This window comes from Takifugu flavidus, chromosome 7 (assembly GCF_003711565.1).
Source record: "Takifugu flavidus isolate HTHZ2018 chromosome 7, ASM371156v2, whole genome shotgun sequence".
Taxonomy (NCBI): Eukaryota; Metazoa; Chordata; class Actinopteri; order Tetraodontiformes; family Tetraodontidae; genus Takifugu; species Takifugu flavidus.
This window is the reverse complement of record NC_079526.1, coordinates 4745595-4767795: the sequence shown is the minus strand read 5'-3', so window position 1 is coordinate 4767795 and position 22201 is coordinate 4745595. Positions and strand designations below refer to the sequence as shown.

General features: G+C 47.7%; 1 protein-coding gene across 16 annotated transcripts in view; it reads left to right on the top strand.

Moving 5' to 3' along the window:
• Positions 1–22201, top strand: part of dab1a (DAB adaptor protein 1a) — a 132541-nt gene that overhangs the window by 79023 nt on the left and 31317 nt on the right. For 14 of the 16 annotated variants that reach the window (XM_057039063.1, XM_057039061.1, XM_057039062.1 and 11 more), the window contains one exon: positions 15411–15700. In XM_057039063.1, the coding sequence (XP_056895043.1) occupies positions 15631–15700 (70 nt within the window). In that variant the 5' untranslated portion in view covers positions 15411–15630. Of the gene's footprint in view, positions 1–7170; positions 7190–12455; positions 12606–15410; positions 15701–22201 lie in introns of those variants that run through there. The other 2 variants (XM_057039059.1, XM_057039058.1) reach the window with 2 other exon arrangements.

The following is a 22201-nucleotide window of genomic DNA, read 5'->3' as shown; positions in this document are numbered from 1 at the left end:
TTCACTTGTTCATCACTTTGCATATATTATGCATGTGTTCCAGATTCGAGCGCTGGCGACATCACAGGTTCCGCTGCAGAGCCTGGTCCCGGCTCGTCTCACGTAGTGAAGAAATGTTCACCTGTTCCGTCGGTTTCTGACGCCCTGACCCTCAACGTCACTCCTGAAAAACAGTCAAATATCAGTAAATTTCCTGAACTACGCTGTGGCCCAACAGCTGCTCCATGTGATTGGAGGATTCCCCATTGCTAGAGCGCAAAGACATGTTTCATATTCCGCACACATCTGTCCGGGCGAGTGAAGGGACATTTTGGAGGCCCCCTGGGGACAAAGACAATCACAGCATTTTACTTTTCAAGGAAGACACCTCGCATTTCGCCGTGGCTCTGAATCCTGATTGAACCGGGGATGTCCCCAGCAGCAGCTGCTGTGCGGCATTTAAAAATTCATTTGTGGCGAAAATATCAGCGGAGAAAGGCAGACGCTGTCACATTAATAACTTGTTTGAGCTTATCGGGGCTTCTGCTATCACAGGGAAAAGATGGAGGCGGAATTGACTGGATTTGGCCGAGTGCCCTTCCCATCGATCTACATGATGTGTGTGCATGTGTGTCTGACATTCTTTCAGATATAATTGGCATCAAGAATGTCTCTACAGTTCACTGCAAGCCTGTATGTACAGTATGGCTTTTCTTTCCTGGGGGGGGCAGCATTCATCGCACGCACTGTGTAAATGGCTCAGAACTGTTGTCAGTTCCAGTCATGGTTCCAGTTTGAATTGTTAGGAGTTTTGACCCTATCCTGGGGAGGGGGGGGGGCAGTGAGAAATGTTTTGAGCGGACGCCTCATGATAACCGATGGTAACCGACTCCTGGTAGCCTGAAAGAGAAAAGTTTGCAGCATGTTTTCCTCTTCAGAACCAGGGAAACGGCCACATGGGTGACGCCATGTTCTCACCAACAGCCCATAATTTATCCGTCCCTCCGAAACTTCGGATTAAAGTTGTGGGGTCGAGGGCTTCTGCTGCGCGATGCGGATGAAATCCTCAAGCCGGGACGTCACACGTGTACAGATGTAAACACATACGCACACACGCGCATAAATACACACACGTGTAGCCATGGAGAGAAGGGGCCGTGACAGAGGGGGGGAGTGCACCCAGGGGTGCAGATCGCACCACCAGCTAATCTGCTGCTGTGGCTCCATAATCTGTAATCTTCTTACACCACTGACAGTCTGTCCACACCATCAAGATTAGCATGTGTAGAACACACAACCTGGCGCACACACATCTGTCTCTGTCCTTGGGTTTAGCTGATGCGTAGGTTTGGTGCATTTGCTGTCTGAGGCTTTTTTCCACTGAAGATGGAACAGGGAAAGCAAACAAACTGCAAGGAAGCGCCGTTATTAACTCCCACTGGGAGTTCGTAATATTTGCAGCACTTAATGCAGCTCAACCGATTTCTCCCAATTCTGCATGTAAGCAGCCACCAAATTCAGTTTCACCGGTTTTTGAATCGATTTGATTCTCTTGTTGCAGCAAATTGAACAACAAAATGAAACTTTATTTATTTTTGGACATTTATTATGTGTCACTGATGGTGGTTCTTTCCAAGTGTAAAACATTAGAAAAACTGTATTTATAAAGCAGATTATATGTGTTACGACACCCCTGTTGACCTTTACTCTGTCTTTTTCATGCCGCCTGTGTTGCTTCATCTTGTTTAAAGTGATTACAGCACCCTCGAGTTTCTGATCCCATTCACACCGGCAGTGTTATTACACATCATTACCACGCCATTTTCTTCCTATAGCTCGCTCTCTTCTAGCCTTCATGCTTTGCCTCCTGGTGTGCAGCACACTGGGGTGAAAACACAAAGGTGCTCACGTTGTTAATGAGTTTTCACAGCAAACAAAAGCACTTTACAGCTAAAACACCTGCGCGTGCACGCGCACACGCGGGCGCACAGGCTCAGGCACTTTACTGGCGTCACAGCACATTAACACTTCAATTAATTCAACACCTTACATTCCCATTTCCTCAGTGGTTAAGATCCCTGATCACCGCACACACACACGCACACACGCGCGACACGCATGCCGTGTCATGCCTCACACACGCTCTGACAGTACAACGTGCACCTTGTGACGTCGTGTCAATTGAATGTGTCCTCTTTTCATCCAGGGCTGTACAAAGGAGCCGAGATGGCTGCTTCCATCCTGTTTTTTTACTCCCGCGCTACAATAGATAATGAATGCATGTAGGGAGAAAGCGGACAGCTCTCAGGTTTGCTGAGGGGGGGGCTGTCAGCTACACTTCCCTGTGGAACAGCACCACTGACTTCCACCCTCACCGTGGGACTGCAACAAAGTTAGCTGAAAACAGGGAGATAGGAGTGAAAGATGTTTTCCTCCGAGAGATTTTTCTCTTTGTATCTCTCCGCTCCTTTCTGCCTTTGTCTCTGTCTCTCTTTCTTTCCTTCTCTCCATCTGTGCTTTTCTCTCCCTCCTCATATAATGAATTTTTAACAGTCTCACAACTCCCCTCTTTGTCTCCCCTCTACCCCTTCTGTTTGTAAAGATTAGCCACAGTTCAATATCCATCACCTTTATGTTCTCTGGACATAATTCACAGCGATGCTTCGTGGCGCCGCGTGGCGGGAGCGAGGCAGCAGTCACGCAGAGCAGCGGTGTCCTCTCTGACCCTGTCTTGTTTTGATAGACAGCACACTTGTATTCTGGTTGAGTCCTTAGTCGGCAATGATCTTGCTGCTCTGTGTGCGGCACACACGAGACAGCCAGGGAGGAAGGGGGGTGTTTGGCGCCCGTTTCCGGGACCTGGAGCAGCCTGGAGAGCGCCTCCCTGGAGGATGCTGTGGCTGGATCAAACAGCAGACGGGCCTGAGACGCTGCCGGGCTTGTGCTGTGTTTGGGCTCATTGTGGCTCACCATTCGGGGCCGACACCGTTCTGGGACGGAGCTTTTGTCTCATTTTATTCCTAAAAAAATGAGAAAATGTGACTTTCAGTTTAGTATTTTCTTCTTCATATTCAGTTACCAGTGACTTCTTACACAACCTTTTTTTTTCCAGCTGTGGGATTAAAAAAGTTGAAGTTGAAGCCCTTTGAATGGAAAATTGTGTGTTTTATTTAATTGTTATAAATGATTACAACTTGGGCTAATCTGCTGCTTTAAACTGTTCTAGATAAATGAATTACCCTCACTGGAATCAATAAAGAGGCTTGGTTTTAATTCCAGAGCATGTCGGTGGCAAAAGGTCATGAATTCAATCCTCAGGTGATGCATGATTTAGAGGCCAGGTTTCAGGGTCGGCGACCGAGACACTTTTTATCTTTGATCCCAAGTGAACGTCTTTCTCCAGCTCTTCCTCATAAAAGCTGATCCTGACCCATTATTGCTCTTCAGCTCTGTCTGACGTCTCTGTGAACCAGTGAATCATGAAAACATTAATGAGAAACGCAACCAGACGCTTCAGTCCCTTCACTGGACAGTGCCAAGAAAAAATAAATGAAAAAATACATCATTTAAGTAAATATTGGCACATTTCTATTTTTCTGGGCAGCCTTTCCATTTCTAATGAACACATTGATGTCTAAAATATGACATTTGAACAATGTGAAGGACTTCAGCTGTAGATTGAGTGTGCAGGATAAAGCTATCAAATGGGCTTCGTTATGATCCAGGACATTTCTGGCAGATGACTGGCAGATGTTTCACTGAATGGAATCTACAGATACACATTGAGACTGGGGATACACTTCCTCCTTCTCTGCATGCAATATCCCTGAGCTCATCACAGTATCCTAGCATTTTAGATAAACCATAAAGGCTTTAATAGAAACGGAGGTCCAGACCTGATGGTCACAGAATGTGTCCATGTTTTTGGCTGAATATTAGTTTGTTGCTGTTGTCTTAGTCTTTCCACCATTCAGAGAGGTAAAAAATACCTTTAGTGAAGAGTTTTGCATGTGTGTGTTTGTGTGTGTGTGTGTGTGTGTGCGTGCGTGTGTGTGTGTGTGTGTGTGTGTGTGTGTGTGTGTGCACGCTCAATCTCTCACTCAGAACGAATGGAGAATTCAATCATCTGCTCTCGGGTCATTTGTGCCTCTTGATCGAGTTGTGCTGATCATCCATAGACGGACACACTCTGGTGAGCTGCTGGATTCACTGAGTCACAGTGTGTGTGTGTGTGTGTGTGTGTGTGAGGGAGAGAGAGAGAGGGAGAGAAAGCGTGTGCACACTCACACAATCATAACTGTAGGGTAAATGATTATTTTTTATTACAAAACTGCTTTTGATGGCCTTCTTACCCTGTGGTTATCACCTGCCCCCGCCCTTCATCTCTCTCCACACACACACACACACACACACACCCACCCACAGAGAAAAAAAATGACTTTCATACCATGTTTCCTACCCTCTCTCTATATGTGCATTAAATAGATAGCCCTCAATTAGCAAGATATGGGTTCAAATAATGACTCTTCTATCAGTAACAGTCTCAGGGCTGATTAGTCTGATATGTAATCTTTGTGAACATGGGGTGTTAAAAGACCACCCATCCAACCATAGGCAATACTCGCTCTTTGTGAGTGCCCGTGCACGTGTGTGTGTGTGTGTGTGTGTGTGTTGTGTGTGTGTGTGTGTGTGTGTGTGCACATAGATTAAGATGGATTAATGGAATAGGCAAGATCAGAGTGCTGCAAGATTAAATGACTGTGAACTGTTTTGATGGCTTCAATCACGGAGCAATAATTGCCGGCCGTGGTCAGAGCTGATAGAGATATTTGTCAGTGGCTTATTTTGAAGTCGCTAATATGAAATGGCGAATGAGCCGCCATGTTTGTTGCGCGCTGGATTTCCGGACTTCGATTGGTCACCTTGCACCACTCAGCTCTAAAATCAGACAGAGATTATTCTGAAACGTGTTTCACTTCCTCGTGTGACATGGCAAGTGCAGGAAATCACCTTTAAAGCATGCACCTTGTTCGGCAGTCCTTTAGTACTCCAAAAGCTGTTACAGAAGTCCTTCAAAAATGAAGCGAAAAGTGCCATTAAAAGTTAGGAGTGAAGAAAAGGGTGATATTTGTAGCGTCCCTTTAAGATAGGGTCGCCCACCAAAGGAAAGAAACAGCCAAAGACGGGAATGACTTGAGAGGAACACAGAGGGAGCAACGGGATGTGAGAGACGGGGGGGCAGTGAAGTGAGAAATGGTTGTGATTGCCTGGTGTGCCTCAGTGAATTCTGCTGTTATTAGTCATACTACCTGCTGCCATCGGCCCGGTGCACCTCGCCAAGCCACCTCGCAAGGCACCCGGCCGTCCGCCGAGCGTATGTTGCCTCGTGCGTTCGCCTGGGCGTCTAATCGGCTTTAGAGCCGGCGACGAGTCCGCTCTCTCACCTTTCCCGCCTCTCGGGAGACTCTTCTCGCCGGGAGCAAACAGACTCTTACCTTGGCCTTCGCCGTAATTCACCCCTCAAATGAGTTCTTACTGCCTTCCCCTCTCACCACCTCGGACCACGGCTCACTTGAGAAAATAACTTAATGATGACCCCCCCCCCCCCCACACACACACACACACACACACTCCCTGGCAAATGCAGGCCTCAGAATGTGAAGTGTGTATTGTCTCTGAGGTGGTTTTCCCAATGAGTAGGCTTCTTCACTGGAATGAATTGACCCCGGCAATTTATTATCCAACCCGCTGCCATTCATCACTCCGCAGCCCTCAGGGAACCACGTGTGGCGGTAATATCATCACAGCGCCATCGCAGTACTGGAAATGCATTTGCTTCCTCCCACAGTGTCTTTGGGGAAGGGGGGGCATTCATCCTTCAGCACCTCAGTATCAGGAGTTCAATGGACTTTCTCATTATTCTGTCCTTGTAACGAATATCGGCTTCATCCTGCGCTGGTTTTATTGAATCACATAGTTGTTTTCAGGGTTCATCCCGTCATAATTAAGCAAGAGCGATGAGGCAACCGGGAAAAAGGCTGAATTAACAGTGGATCTTCACTCCGGCTGCCGGTGTGAACAGACGCAAATGAAACTACATCCACCGCTTTGCCGGGATAAAAATATTCCACCTAATAAATAAGAGAAGAAGTACAAGGGAAGGAGTTGTGCGCAGTGCTCCATTCTGTGGAGAGCAAGCCCAATTTTTGACAGACGGTGCCTAAAGCTGCTCTGGGTAGATCCTATGAAATGGAAGCTTCCTGCACAAATTGGTGCTGTGAATCTTATCAAATTTAATAAACCAGCCTGTGGAAATGTGGAAAAGAAATGAGCAGATGCAGACACTGCAGCTGCCACGCACACACTCAGTGACTCCCCAGTCAGTAAAGACCACCGGTGTGATGTAATCATGAAAGTTGCACCAGCGGTGGGATTAAGCGGTAAAACCAACCGACAGGTGGATCCCTTATAATCCACTATTAAATCTCTGTTCAGTGATGTAAAACCTACATATTGGCTTTATTTTAATGAAAGATATTTTCAGATTAGTTGTGCAGAATGGAGCATGTGATACATCTGCAGAAATTGCAGGTTTTTTCCTGTATTCCACACAGATGCACCAGAAGCCCACACTGCCCTGTCGCCCAGTTCTTCGGGCCAGAGGCTCCCAAACTGCGTACAAAACTGGCAATAATGGGCAATACGGCCCATTATTGCTACTGCAGCCACCTCAGTAGCAATAATTAGAAGTCGTATTTGGATTCATTGCAGCGCCTGGCATTTGTCATAGCTATAAATGAAGACAGGCGCAGTTGTTGGAGGTGTGGAAGATCAGAAAACTCGTTCCAGGTGTTTGAGAGCATTTAATCACTCACCTGGGAGAGCGCGGAGACTTGCACACACTAATATGTGTGCAAATTTACACTCACACCCATAAATTGTGGGGACCAATTAGCCGAACTCAGCACATGTGCACGCCATATCAGCTGGGAAAAACACACAAACACACATGACAGCTCTCTCCCGCCGCCTTCCCCTCTCACCCCGGCGCTGTTGCTCCTCCCCTCAGTCCGCCGCCATGTAAAGAGTGAAATGAGAGCAGGAGAGGAGGAAGAAAGAAGAAAGGGAGCCGAGTAGCCCAGGGGTCAGGAGGCATATCGACAGAGGTAGATATTCCCTCTGCTGGCTGTGGCTGCAGGCAGCGCTACAGGTAACAAACCCATCACTCACATCCACAGCGCACCTGTTACCGTACAGATGGCGAACCCCCCCCCCCCCCCCCCCCCCCCCCCAGAGAGAGGCAGAGGGAGCAATGAAGAAAGATGAGCAATCAAAGGAGCAGAGACTAAAGGGGGCACAGGAATTATGTCTTCTCAGAGGGAGAGTGGTAAAATAGATTGAAAGGAGGGGAAATGGGTGATGGGGGAGTGGGGGGGGTGTCACCCATTTGTGCGGTCGGGGTATGAAGGTCCTTCTCCTGCAGCAAATAGACTCCTGTCCTAATCGAATCATTCTCACACAGATAAGAGCTTTTTACTACTTCTGCTCAGGCTTACATGAGGAATAACCTTTATTACCCGGCTCCTCATCACACATTCTCATATTTTCTCTGTTCTGCAGACACGCCGTTATAATTTAGTATATCATTTCTGTATGAACATGGAATAAAGGAATTTGGTCTGTGTGTGTGACAGTGCGAGCACATCTGGCTGCGCCTGCAGCGACATATCTTAATCTGCTGTCTATTAGCATATTTAGAGCTCTCCTTTAGCTGGAGGAGGCAACTGTTAGGCTAATTCCTCAGCCCGACTGGCCTTCATCTCACTTCAGGACGTGAAGAGGATGATACGTCTTGGGAATAAGATGGGGAGGGTGGGGGGTAGAAGTGCTCCAGTCTTCTCTGTCTCAGTCACTCTCTTAACTGATCGAGCGGAATTCTGAATCACTTCTGAGGGTGGTTTGGAAAATATCGACTTTGCCCTCAAGGATGACTTTGGCAGAAGTAAAGTGTGAGCTGGTGTGTGAGGCGTTTTAGTGTCATTGGGTTTGTAGTGGGTTTACACAGGCTGGTTTAGGCTTTTAAATTGTTTTAAATCACGCATCATTTGCAGCTTTTTGTATTTAAAGCAACTGAGTGGGACTTTTGGTGAAGCGCAGCTCCTGCACACAGATGAAGAGTTTCGAAAATAAAACAGAATCTTCAGACAGCCCTAAAGGTCAAATAGGGAGCATCCAGTGACCTTTAAGATTAATCCACACAAATTCAACAAGCTCGTGTGTGTGTGTGTGTGTGTGTGTGTGTGTGTGTGAGAGAGAGAGAGAGAGAGAGTAGGAAAGCGAGGTTTCAGCCTCTGACAGCACACATTCTTTCCCCTCACGCTGGTCTCAACAAACCCACTTTCATTTCACCCTTCATCTCTCCTTGTAATCTTCACTCCTAAATGCAAATTAAATTAGATCCGTTCCTGCCGTGACCTACATCAGCGTTGTGAGTGAGGGGGAAAAAACCAAACCTCTCGTTCTGTTTTCTTTTAATGGTGAGTCCATCACCTCCGGCTCCTTCACTCCCTCCACGAGGATCGGCGTCATCTTATTCCCATTTGGACGCGGCTCTCTCCAGCTCTCCTGCGCATCTGTGCACGTGTCCGTGTCATTAGAAGCTCGCTGTGACACATGAGCCTGAGAGGCAGCTGCCCGTCTCCGTTGCCCTCTATCATTATCAATGCTGCATATGCATACAGGCGCACACACATATTTATGGGTGCTAAAAGTGTATTTATGAGCAATGTGTGTGTACAACAAATGTTCTTTTAGATGTTTGCTCACCTACAAATGAGACTGCCATGGAAATGAATAAAGTCTTTCTCTCTCTCCCTGCTTCCCTCCCTCCTTCCCTGTCATTCTCATGGTAACACACAAACACACAGTGAGAAAAACACGCAGGCTTTTGAGAGGTTCGTATCGACTCGCATCCCCACTGGGGGCTGAATGCCAATAGCCCCTCCACTCTCTAGCAAGTGTTCAGACAGGCCTGCAGCCCGATAGACCGCAGGGTGCTAAAAGGGTCTATTTCGGGAGCTGGCGCAAAGTTTCACCTTCAGGAACTTTCAGAGGCTTCACATTCAGCAGGAGGGCTTTCAGGTCACTCTGTTTGTGTGTGTTTGGCTGAAGGTGAAATAAGAATCTGATGTGATTGGAGCCCGACAATCTTGCGCTTGATTCTCCAGCGGGGTGTATGTTTTATCACCGTATTGTTTAAGTCATTAGGAAACAGTGTAAGCTTGGAGAACACTGATGCTGTGACAGGTGACTGATAGTGTGTGAGAGCAATTACTGAAGACACTCCGGCAGGAGATGGGAAATGAGGCTGACTGATTGCCACTGAAGGCAAGAAGATGCAAACGAAGAGCTAAAAGGATCCTCAGGAGGGTTCAAGAGGGGTTGATAGAGCTCAGTTCCACATTCTCTCTGCTTTCCAATGAGATATAAGAGAATTTGTAGCCATCTTTTAATCCCTGTAGAACAGACAGACTGAAGAAGAGGGCTTGATAAAGCTCACCACTGGCCTCTGTGGACCTGCATCTTGGTCCAAGTGGCTGACAGAGAGACAATGCCACAGTAATCGAGGAAATCGAGTATTCCCGTTGGGCTGATTAGCTTCTGAGCTTGTCGGTGACCAGTTATGGCATCCAGTTCATTCATCTTTTAGTAAAGGACTCTGCATTCTGTGCCTACCATCGCAGCCCCTGGATGGGAATGGACAAGGTCCACCCCGCTTAAGTAATTACAAGTCTGTCTTTTTAGCCGATTTTTCGTATGCTTTAGTCAAGATAGAGACAGCCAAGGGCACGTAACATGGGTTCCTGATGAAGGTTTAGTCTAAATCAGCCTTCTGGAGTCACTGCCTACTTGAATCTGCTGTCACTTTATGTTCAGCCTCCCTGTAGTCTCTGCAACACTGGTCGCAGCAAATCAAGGGATCTTTTTTGAGAATAAGCTAAACACATTTACTATGTAGAGATCGTTTTTAATATGAGAAGCAAATAAAAAGAGAGAAGTAAAGGAAACAAACTAATTTTATTAAATAGTGATAATAAAGAACCCTGTTGTACCAGACGTACTTCAGCTCTGTTTTTGTTAATATAAAATAAGATAATATAAAATTAAAAGAAGAGTTATAACATGCTCTTATCTGGAGCTCTAACCTTCTAAGAGACGTTGCACAGGACAAATTGATGGTATTTAAATGCTGCTCTTCGTCATGCAGTTTCAGAGGATTTTTATGAGAAATTTCCCATCTAGTAGAATAATAGAGATGAATTTGACATCTTATGTATGAATGAGTGTTTTTCCCTCTGCATTTAGAGCCCTTTAAGGACTTCCTGTCTGCTTCATGATGCCTGCGTGTGCTGCCCTCAACATGAAGGTGATCGCTAATGAATGGACAGACTTTAAAATGTTTCACTGTTAAAAGGTCTTTACTGCAGTGTCTGTGTGTGTGTGTGTGTGTGTGTGTGTTTGTATGTATGTATGTTTGTAACAGTCCTGAATCACAATATTTCTGACTAACAGTGTCAGGTCGCATCAGCTTAAAGGGTTATAACAATAAAAGCATAAAAAAAGAGCAACCCTGAACGTTGTCGTTCTCACCTTCCCTGTGTGTGTCTTTGCACGTGCTTGTGCGACAGTGTCAGCATTAGGTGTTTTAAATAATTAATGGCTGTGTTGCTCATTAAGTCTCTGTCTTCTGCTCCGTTGGGCTCTAGCTCTGTTTTCATCCAGCCGTCTTCTCCACCCCTCCTCTGCACAGCCTCACAGATCCATCTCTCTCTTTAGGCTCCGCTGATGAGGCTCCAGAAGGGATCTTGGGGATCTAAATCATCTTGAGAGCCAGTCGCACAGTGGCCTGTATAGTGCAGTCATGATGCTAAATATGACCTGCTCGCAATAGGACAGAACGGGGGGGGGGTGTATTGTTGGGAAGCTTTGTCTCTTTACTGCATCAAAGGCCCGATGTGACGCGTTTATCTGTTTACTCGCGTTTGATTCATTATTTATTGCAAAGCATCGGATGAAATTATACAATGAACTAATGTAAATGAGCGGAGTCCCAGACTACAGACCGAGCTCGCGTTGACTTGAGAAACTGTCGTTGCTGTCGGAATAAAGGCACATCCACAGTCAGCAACGCTGCTGCTTCCACTCTGCTTTGCACACACTGTTGAGCACGGCCAATTTAAGTTTGAGCACGTTATCAAATCATAAGTCACACACACACACACACGCGCACACACTCAATCAGGGAAGGTGTATAGAGGGTGAAAATGAATTTCCATTCCCTCTTAAAAGAGGAGAAAGGAGGAATTCCCCAAAGAGAGCGCGCTGCTTTGATATCTGCAGCCCCGTGTCTGTAAATAGGGCGGGTGCAGACGACGCCAGGCCTGAGTTTCCCCGGCCTGTGTGTGTGTTCCTGTGGCGCTTTTGGTGAGAAACTGTTTACCTTTCCTGTAGAGACTTGTGAAGGTTCCTCTGAGAGCTTTGGGCCAGCAGGGGAGGCCTTGTGCACAGCGCTGTCTCCACGTTTCCCTCCTGGGGCGGCACTCTTGTGCTGGCTGCTGTGGTGGCTGACTGCTTGGCTCCAGCTAGCAACTGTTGATATGGACCTCAAGGCCGCGCGCTTCGTCCTCCAGACAGAATGAAAAACCACACTCTTGTTTTTTATTAATCTGAATATTAACAGCAGCCTCTTTTGTGCTGAGTTGACGGTGCAATTCTGGTCAAAGGGGCAGTCATGAGCGGGTTTAGACTATTGACTATAGTGAGAAGGCTCAGGTGGAGGTTCTCTTTGGTTTTAGGTCGACCCATGCCAACATTTAGGATTCCGAATTTGGAATTTTCTCTTACTTTGGTGTAAAAACTAATAAGCAAAGGAAATGAATCTATTAACTGAAACTGAGAATGTCTCTTTAAACCCTTTTAAGCCTGTCATCGCTCTTGACTGCCTCCGTATTACATTTTTGCCTTTTCATTTCATCACCTTCATAACTATTAAGGTTTTATATAAAGAACCCGACAGATGCACCTTTGACCCCGCCGTGCATACTTATCTGCTTCACGTATTCGCCGCTACGCTGACGTGTGAGGACGTGTGAGGACATGGAGTTGTAAATGTGTGTAACCGTCTGTGTCGTGTGTGAGTTCAGCCCTTACGGTCGAGGCAGTAGGTGTTTAATGATTCCTGGCAAACATTTATTTCCTTATTTGAAATCTTTTGCGTGTTTCTAGGACGCCGTGTTAGCCGCGGAGTGCGAACAAGTCTGGTTTTTGTTGGGCTCATTGTTAAAAACGGAGCAGCGGTGGAGTTTTCAGGACGTCAACAATAAAAACATGAATTGTGGGAGAGTTTGATTCATTCTGTGTTAATTATTAAACGTTAACGAAGGAGAAGAGGTCAGATTCCTCTTCGGGTGTTGCTGCAGTGTCTGGGTTTATGGGTTGTGACGCTGAACGTTGCCCCACGGTTCATAATCTACAGACTCTTGCACACAGCGTCATTCTTGGCTGCTCACCGTCTGTTACCAGCTCCTGCACCGTCTCAGCTCTTTTCCTGCCGCAGATCCAATCTGGTAGGTTTTCTGCTGTCCGATCTAGTTCTCTCTCTTTTTTTTGTTACTTCCTGATCATTATTTCACATCGGCTAAAATGTTACGCCGCTTTAAAGGATCTTTGTGAGTAAACCGATGAGCTGACAGGCCCATCTTGTTGTCGCTGCTGTTTAAATAGAGTTTTGCTGACTTTACCATGACAGAATCTAACACAGGAAGATCTTTGGTACACCATCGCGGTTGCTTATCAGTTCAGCTCGGAGGAGAAATGTGCGGTGGGTAAGGCCTCCGCGCTGGGGTCACATCGCTGCACCTTTGAATGGCTACATGGTGAGAAAAAGAGGATGATGAGGGTGGAGGAAGAAGACGTAGAGGGAAGTGTACACTGTAGTGGTGGTCTGTATGATTATTCATGATTGAGATGGCGGGAGAGCTGACGGAGTGGAGGCGCTAATCTAACTCTGAGCCTGATGGACAGAACACAATTACCCTGAGAGTGGGAGAGAGGAGGGCAGGGAGCCAGCAACACCTCCCCGGCTTCTACTTCTCTCTGTCTCTTCCCTCCGCTGTCTCCTGGCAGACTTTCCTGTAGCTGCAGATGAAAATTCTGGACGCTAAGCTCCTGTTGGCAGCATCCAGTTTGTCAACTCACACGCCGTGGCTTCAGATTGCTGTCTAAATCCAGACACACTAAGCTCCATTCACAGCCCGCTCCGACGCCACTTTTAGCTCGCTGGCTGATTCCAGGTCAGAACGCCACTACAGTGCTCACCACGGCGTTTGATGGCGCCGCGCTCTCTCTCCTCCCAGACGTCTGGAGTCAGGGGATTTGTCCTGCTGAATCTAGACGTAGACTCTCTTTTTTTAATGGAGAGAAATTAGCTTGTTCTTCCTCCCAGCGGCTGCAGTTCAGATGTAGAGCTGCTCCACGACTCCCCAGAGTATGAACCATATGTCTGGAGCCTCGGAGAAGTCTGGAGAGCAAAGCTGCTGCAGATTTTTCATTTGCAGCCTTAAACTTTAGAGTTCAAGTTCACCAGTGGCCTTTTTTTCTCACTGGTTGAGCATCAGTCCAGCTGCACCAGTTTCAAAGTGGGCGAGTTAAACACAAAGTGATATGAAAAATAGTAATTTAACAACTCAGATCAGAACAATGTTGCCGTCTCCTGCTGACATCAGCAGGTCTTTGCACAGTTGATGAATCTGCTGCCTCTTTTGGTGAAAGCGGCCAAGGCGCTTCCTCGGCTGCCGCCCCTCGTCCGGGCCGAGGATTAAATGGCCGCCTTTATTAAACACCAGCTCCGGATGCCTCCTCAAAGTCTTCCCAGCTAGAAGGAGAACAAATTCAGGGAACAAAAGGCAAGGAGACGAGGGGGACGGGGGGGACATGTTCGGGTCGCACAGCTTTCTTTCTATTCTGATTTTACTTCCTTGGGCTTTTTTCTCTCCCCTTTTCACCCCCAGCTCATTATCGTACTCCCCCACTTTATGTTCCCTCACCCCTCACTTTCTTTCCACTCTGTTCGTCGCTCGTCCCTCTAACCCCTCTCTCATGCTCGCCTCTCTCTCCATCCATTTGCTGGAACAGTGCTGCTGATAATGCCTGTAATTGGAGTGACTCACACTTTTTCAGTGTGTTTGGACCAGATAAAGAATATTGTCAGCATTTTGCCGACACGGCCTCTGCTGGCAGAATTAAATGGACTCTGTTCTGTTCCGTCTGCAGCAAATTAAAAGCCTCTCAATTCATCTGCTCGCCCCCGAGGCTCACGGGGGCCTCCTATTCACACAGAAACGTCGCAGAGATGTGGAGGCAAGAGAATAAGAGAGAGTTCCCTCTTGCCGAAGGAACGCTAGACTTCCCGTTTATTCAAGGCAGCACTCAGATGGAGAGAGAACGTGAGGTCAAGACCGGCAGCGTCGGACGGGACGCAGAGCAGCTCCGACAGCGGGGATTCATTATCCAGCCCGCAGCTGTCTCCTGCTGTCTTTGTAGCTTAGCATCTTTGCATGATAAAGACGGTTTTCCGTATGCCGTAAATTCCTGTATGTTTAGGGACAGAATGGGATGCCGAGTGGATTTTTGGCCGCTTGTAAGTTGCTGGTTTTTCTGCTGGTCAACACTTCAGAATAAAGTTGGAGCAGATGGTGAAGAAAGGGGGCCGCAGTCCCGGGCCAGAAAGGTGGACAATTGGGAAGAAACAAGGCCCAGAAGTGTTTGGCAGCAGTGTTAGACCTGTAGTTTATTAGTTCCCATGGAGACTGGAATTGATAATGGTGAACATTTACCCATCTGTTGGCCGCCAAGATCTGTGAATAGTAAAAGCAGATCGCGAATGAATGAATGATTGGACAGATAGTTTAATCAAAGAAACGCCCATAATGGTCAGCAGACAATGTAAAGGACAATGCCGGGACTCCCACGTAGTTAAACTACACAGCCCAGCTCAAATATTTAGTCAGCTATTTCTCTACTTACCGAGTCTGGTAGTCGAGGTCGCATCTGTCCAAGTGTATTGATGGAAACTGACGAAGGGTTGTAAAGTTGTGGCTTTTAATTGATTGAGACCCAGATGATATTTGGGTTGAAAAGTGGATCCACCTCAAAATCCGATTCTTGAAAGAGCTAGCGTGGTGCTCGTGGAGCAAGCAGAAACTCCTGAGGTGGTCTCTCTGCTCCGTTGCCACGGGCAACGTGTTCTCAAGGCTTCCGATCCAAAACAAGTCCATTCACACACCTACTGACGAGTCTTTCAGGCGCTCTCCTCCACAGAGTAAACAGGAGCAAACTCAAGCCCCTTCCTCTCTCCCTCTGTGTCTCTGCAGCTCTCTGCGGGTGTGTGTGGCAGATCGTGTCAGGGCTGAAGCCCACTCCTCTCCCATGAGCCCGTGCGCCCACGCGCACACACCTGGCGCCTCCACGCACGTTCGGCGCCCACGCACACAGAGTCGGCACTGACGCTGTGAACTGGACCCTCGGAGCCCAGCGGACCCCCCCCCCAGCGGAGCCAAGCGGAGCGGTGTCTAGTCCAGTTGGAGCCTGAGGATGTCAACAGAGACGGAGCTACAGCCATCGGTCAGGCCCAGCAGCGTCAGACGGGACTCCAAGAGGAAGGGTAAGTCCACCACCAGTGGTTCTGTGTTGGTCTTTGCTGCTGTTTAAGCTGCAACTGTTCCTTCATCTCTGGGGCAGTTGTGCGTTTGAAGGTGCGAGTTGTCTGTTTAAGCTGTTACAAACAGCAAAAATGAGTCCTCTCCTCAGCAGTCGATGCTGTATATGCAGCATATAGTACTTTAACATTTTAATCTCCAGCTGCTGCCGCAGTTTTTATTCTGCGATGTTCTGGCCAGCGGATATTTTTGGATGAATAATTAAGCTAGCAATTTAACTGTTGTTTTCTTTTTTTAAATTTGGGGGGGTAAAAAAACGCTGGCTTTGCTGGTAAACACACGGCGTGCGATGTCAACCTAAGGGTGTCGGGCTTTTAAAAATTAATCTTAAAAGGCAGAGCGAGTTTAAAGGTCACTCGCCTGGCGAACAACATCAAAATCGCCAGCTTTGTCGACCGTTTTGTTCTTTGCTAAAACCTTCAAAACTAACGAAGGACGCTAAATCGTTCCATTAGTTCCGCATGTGTCCCACTGTTTCCTGTAGCAACACACGCAAGAATCTGCCGTCCTTTTCCAACAGGTCTGGCTGTGCAAAAGAGTTGATTTTCATTTTGGGATGGATGGATTTGCTTTGGGGGCTCCCATATAGTCTACACACTGGCGGGCACTCCCACTAATATGCTGGTGTGCGAAACCCTTTCCAGTAATTAGTCACCATCTTTGTGGCGCTTTGTGTTCTCAGTTGTTAAGGCCAAACAGGCCAGTTTATCCAGCAACCTTGGTCTCATGTTGACCATTAAGTAGTCAAAAGAGGACACGGGGGCCCCATGGCAATCTCCAAAGTCTCTCCTGAAGAGACTGTTTAATGAAGGTTTGCTATGAGTAGAAGGCAGCGCGAGGCGGATAAAAGGGCCGATCGCCTGCAGGTGTGGCGATGTTGTAACGTTTAACATTGAGACGGGAAAACTCCCTGGATGCAGTTGACTGCAGCCGGGTTTTGTGCAGCGGCTGACAGAATCGGGACTTCTTATCAGCTGCTGCTGTCAGTGTTTGTGCATTTTACTGGAATATGAAATGTTTTTGTTCCTTGAAATCCTCTCTAATTCGCTTGCTTTCGCACAAAATGCCCACAGGCTTGACACTTTTTAACAGGAAACCCAGGCAGTTGTAGCTACAACAGTTTAAACCTCCTGGAGGGACATGGACTCTTATTTGAGAGAATCCTGGGAAAATGATCTTGTCTTGTTTGCCAACGATGTTAGCATTCGCGCTTTTATTTTTAACGCGGCGCCTCTTTATTAACTAGCTTGTGCTGCACGAGTGATTCATGTTCCTTGCTTGTCAAGGTTCTTTCTCAACATTTTAAAGCTCACAATCTCTCGCTCGCAGTTGAGATGACGAAAGAAGCAGAAACAACTGTGAAGTAAAATAATTGGGGTAGAATGTCAAACACAGGTATGTGTTTTAACTTGCTGAACGGGGATATCGTCAGAACGCGTGTTGCTGTTGCTCGCAGTTGGCTAACAGGTGCTGGCGCCGCGGCTCCCTGCGCAGGAGTTAGCCACCGAGCAGGTGCAGACCGATGCAGGTGTGAAAGGCTCCAGAGGTGTGTCGCTAGCAGAAGCAGCGGAGCAGGCCTGGGTGTTTTCCAGGCAAAGGTGATGCCGGGGGCCAAACTGGCAGCCATCGCCCAGCTGCTGCTCGCCACCTGTCGGCGCCCGCGGGAGCGATGCCTCCAACTGTCTGAATAAGCATCTGATTGATGCGGCGAAAACTCGGGACGCTGTCGGTGCCCGGTGCTTAATTGATCCACACGAGCCAGAGAAGCGCTCACACCTGCGACAGATGCCGCACCGCAGCCGGCACACGGGCCGGAGCGTGTTGTTCCGCAGCAGCGTAGATCACTGTGATCTGTCACGTGGCTGCTCTCTGCTGAATGTGTATTCACACGCACACACACACACACACACACTTGGAGACTGGGATTGAAGCCCAGAAGAGCATATGAGAGGAGCGATGCATGTTTTGCCTTTCACATTCAGACTTTATCTCGCTCTCTCCCTCGAACATGCACGGACCGGGGACCAGGAAGATGAGCTCATTTGAATTCACACATGAACAGACAGAGCTCTGAATCCGTGCCTCTGCTTTTACTCGACATGATCACATAGTTATCGAGTGTTTGCCGCTCATGAGACGTGCATGAGAAGCAACGCCAGCGTGTCCTCGTGGCAGAGGCGGAGCGGAAACACCCGTGACCGCATCAGGACGCGTGCTGACCGCTGCCGCCTTTTGCTGACTTTTTCCAAACTCCAATTTTATTTTTGCTGCACAGAACAGACTGAGTTAGGTAAAACCCTTCTGTCTTATTATCTTGTTTTCCGCTTCGCTTCACTGTAGTTGTTTATTCTGAAATGATTGATTCATAATCAGAGAATCAATTCTTTGAGTCACATTTAATCACACACTGGTGAGCAGCGTCACACACATCAAGATGGCCGTCAAAATCCCATCAGTGGATGCTGCAGTGGTGGCACACACACACACACACACACACACACACACACACACACACACACACACACACCGTTTCTCTCTTTGTAGGTTTAGTTTGAAAGAGTTTATCTATCTTTCATCTGATCTAGGTCATTCCTCACTCTCTTCCCTTCTAATGAACACACACACACACACACACACACACACACACTCAACAGGGTGATGAAAGCAAAATGCAATCAAATACCACACAGAACTGGAAGCTGTGATGCTGTTAATGTTCATGTTTCACGTATGTCTGACCCGTGGTGAAACCCTGCATGTTTCTGTTGCTGCGTAGATTTCCAGTGGAGGATATCTCTGCGGAATATGTGGATTTAAACGGAAATGTATCCAGCGAATGGTTAATGGGTCAGTAGAGTATGGGCTTCACTTTGGTAAGAGTCCCTGCGGGAGCAGCGCTTCATTCTGTTAATACGGCTCCTCTTCCTCCTCATCCTCCTCCACCCACCGCTGTATCTCCAAAATGACCTTGCCCTGAATGAGAGAGACGCAGAGGAGAGGAGCCTGATCACAAAGAGAGAGAGAGGGACTAATGAGTGAATGTGAAGGGGAGCCGTTTAATCCGGGGCCTTTGTTTCACGGTGCCGTGGTGAAGAATGTAATGAAAAAGACGGCGGGACTGCGGCGTGTCACACATTAATCACAGACATTGTGGTCCTGCGTCAGTATGACTCCATGGGCCTCATCCTTCTAGCACAATAAGGTCTCATGTGTGAGTCATTCTCACAAGAGAGCCTCCCAAAAGGCTTTTTTTATTGAATTACCAAGGCAAAGCCGGCGATAACCCCTGACCTTTAGCATTTACATGACCTTAAATGGATAACTTCAGCCTTCTGACAACAATTTAACCCGTCTTAGCAGCCGTGTTTAATTCTTTAATATTATATCCCTTATTAATCCTCAATAAAGCCAGAAAGATTACATCTCTCACCTCTCTCCAGCCCGCCCTGCTCCTCCTCCCACGCCTCTTCTACTTATGTCCCCAATATTAGCAGCTTTCACTAGTAATATACACATTAATTAATGTCCTGGCACCATCAAGAACTGGTGTCATCCATCATTATGTTGCTCTTGTTTTAGCAGTTGTTAGTGAGCTGAAGATCCCAAACATCCCATCGTTTCAGCGTGGTGGAGTCCACGCGTTGCTCGGTTTCAGCTTGCCACATGTGCAGGCCATTAAGATTCTGAACGGGCTTTTATTCATGTGTCATTTTCTTGGGGGGGTAAACGTTGTTATTCCTCATTATCAAACCATCACAGAGCTGACAGTTTGCCAGCGTAAACGCCTTCACACACTTTGAGCATCAAATTAGAGAAGTAAATCAATTTCACATTTGTGAGGAGCCAAACGCCCGCGGAGAGTCCCGACGCCGTCCAAATAGTTTGTTTTTTCGGCGGGCGTCCCGCGGCGGGGCGGGGTGAGGGACGAGCGCGGATCTGCTGGCCGCGTCTTATTTCCGCGGCCGTGTTTGCAGCTCTGTCGTCCGTAAACTGCTTTTAAAACCCAAACCAGCGTCGCATATTTGCAAAGACGCACGATCCTCAAATTCCTGCATCATCAAGAGTCCAAATCAAACTCTCGCTGATGCATGTTTGTCTGTGGCGCCGCGCAAAACGCAATTAGGAGGCATCGTAGCCGCCGCCGCCGCTCTCTCGTCCCGACCCGCAGCGCCGCTTTGCCGCCGGTGCGTGCGAGGGTGCGTCCGCGGCGGCGCTCGCAGCTGGCAGGACGAGAAGTGTGGTTAAGGGTTATTGCTGCGCAGCTGTCAGCTTTTGTATCCGCCGACGTGTGTTTGCGTGCGCCGCCGTCTCTGGCGTGCGATTAGCAAACACATTATCTCCTCGCTGTGGATATTACGCACACATCCAGTCTGTCTGGCACAATCACCACAGCCATTTCCTGCGATATCTTTCACTGGGGAACAGTAGCGGGAGTGTGCCGGCGTGATTGAGATTTAATTGATTTGGCTGTCTGCTGGTGGCTGTCACTGGAGGCCGGTGCTGGATAAAACACAACTCTTACTCACATGAGCCACGAGGAAAACTAAATATAGAGAGAACTGCCTCCATCTGTCCTGCCATGGTGTCCTCCCATCTCGTTATTTTGGTAAAAACGGTGACCCGACCCAGGTTTTGTCCACTTTCTCACACACAAATGTCACATTCTTACCTGGCGCAGGCATAAAGGAAGGTCATTAAGCCTGCCGCCTCCCACCTGACAACAAGGCGATGATCCTGTGGTTGTCCTGGGGGCTGTGAGGGTGGAGGGGGTCTGCAGGTGCCTCTCTGCTCTGTTATTATCTCCGTATGTCCAGCTCTGTCCTCTCCGTCACACCATTGTGGCTTTGAAGCGCAGCCTCACGAACTACAGTCTCCATAGCAACAGTTTGCTCCATCTTCATCATTTCCACAAACAGAAATGTTCCAGTTTTTTCATGCAGACTTTATTAGAGAGCACTGCTCTCAACCCGCTGCTGGGAGTGAAGGAAGCGGGATGTTTCTCATCACTTAGCGGTTGACAGGCAGCTGGTGGGATTTTCCGTTAAATAGTGGCCACAATAAATAGCCCCTATGGTCTGAAGCAGAATGGATCACAGCTTCGCTTCCTGCAGGGCACAGACGCTGTTTATGAACCTCAGGTTTGGTCCTCACCCTCACCCTGGTCATGGACCCCAGCACGGAGCCATACCTCCAAAGGTGGAGGGTGTTTTTTGTTTGAAATAAAGGAGGCTGACACCAAGAAGTTGGAGCAAGATGAAGGAACCAGAGAGTGACCTTCTATACAATCACTAAAGCAGCCAGTCAAACGAAAGCATTTCTTTATTTCTAGCTTGTCGGAAACCTGCTGAAACGCCTGCAGCTGTGTCAGATAAATCCCCAAAATAGGCTCCTTGTTTCTGTCTGTGCAACTGTGAGATGTTAAAAGTAACTCAGTTACATTATTCCCACATTTGCCTGCTCACATGGGCTTGAGGCTGCCTTTTGTCCCGTCTGACCTTGACTGAGCTTTAGAGGGGGCGGAGTCACGCTCAGTTCCAGCTTTACCCCAAAATGACAGATTACCGCGCAATAAGAGATGGTTTGAAATATAAAGAGACACTCTGGCAGATGGCAGCGCTCCCTCCTCTTTTTCATGCTCTATGATGTTCTTCAGCTCGTCTGCTCCATCCCTCTTTTCCTGGACCCCGCTGAGTGAACGGGGGGAAGAGGGTCATTACGCAAGATAGAGAGAGGGGGGAAAGAGGGGAACGGCTTCAAGTGGTTCCATTTTTTGGCAAACACGAGAGAGCGCTTTGCTGCGGCGCCGTCGCCTTGGCATGAAAAAGGACCGTCTTTGTTTTCAGAACGTACCTGTGCCTCCCAGTGCTCGGAAAAGAGGATTTTAGTTTTTGAAAGTCTCACAAACACGCGCTACCTGCTGTTTAAGTGTTTGATTTAGTGTCAGAACAATGTGTGTGTGTGGGGGGCAGCAGCTCGTTGCATTCCATGAGGGAATTCGCGTTGCATGACAGGATGCTAGCCACTTGTTTACACAGCCCACTCTCTGATTCCCGTTCAGAGCCCGGAAAACTCATGGACACACACACACAGAGACACACACACACAGACACACACATGCTCGCAGGCCACCTTTCCCTTCATTAGTCAGACCAATTATATAGTGATTAATGAGCTTCACCACAGAGCTGGAGGACTCAGGACTACTGTGGTGTGTGGAGTCCAGAGAGTCTGCAGGATTGAAGGTGCGAGCATGAATCTAACTGAAAATAGGATTTAATAATAATAATAACAACAATAATAAAAAGATCAATGGTATTAGCTTAGAGGTGGTTTTGCTACTTGTTTTTTAGCATGTCTTCACTTCTTTTGCTGAGATGAAATCAACTTAGATGACGTTGGATGCAGCACATGCAGTAGCATCATCAAACCAAGGACAAAACCAAAAT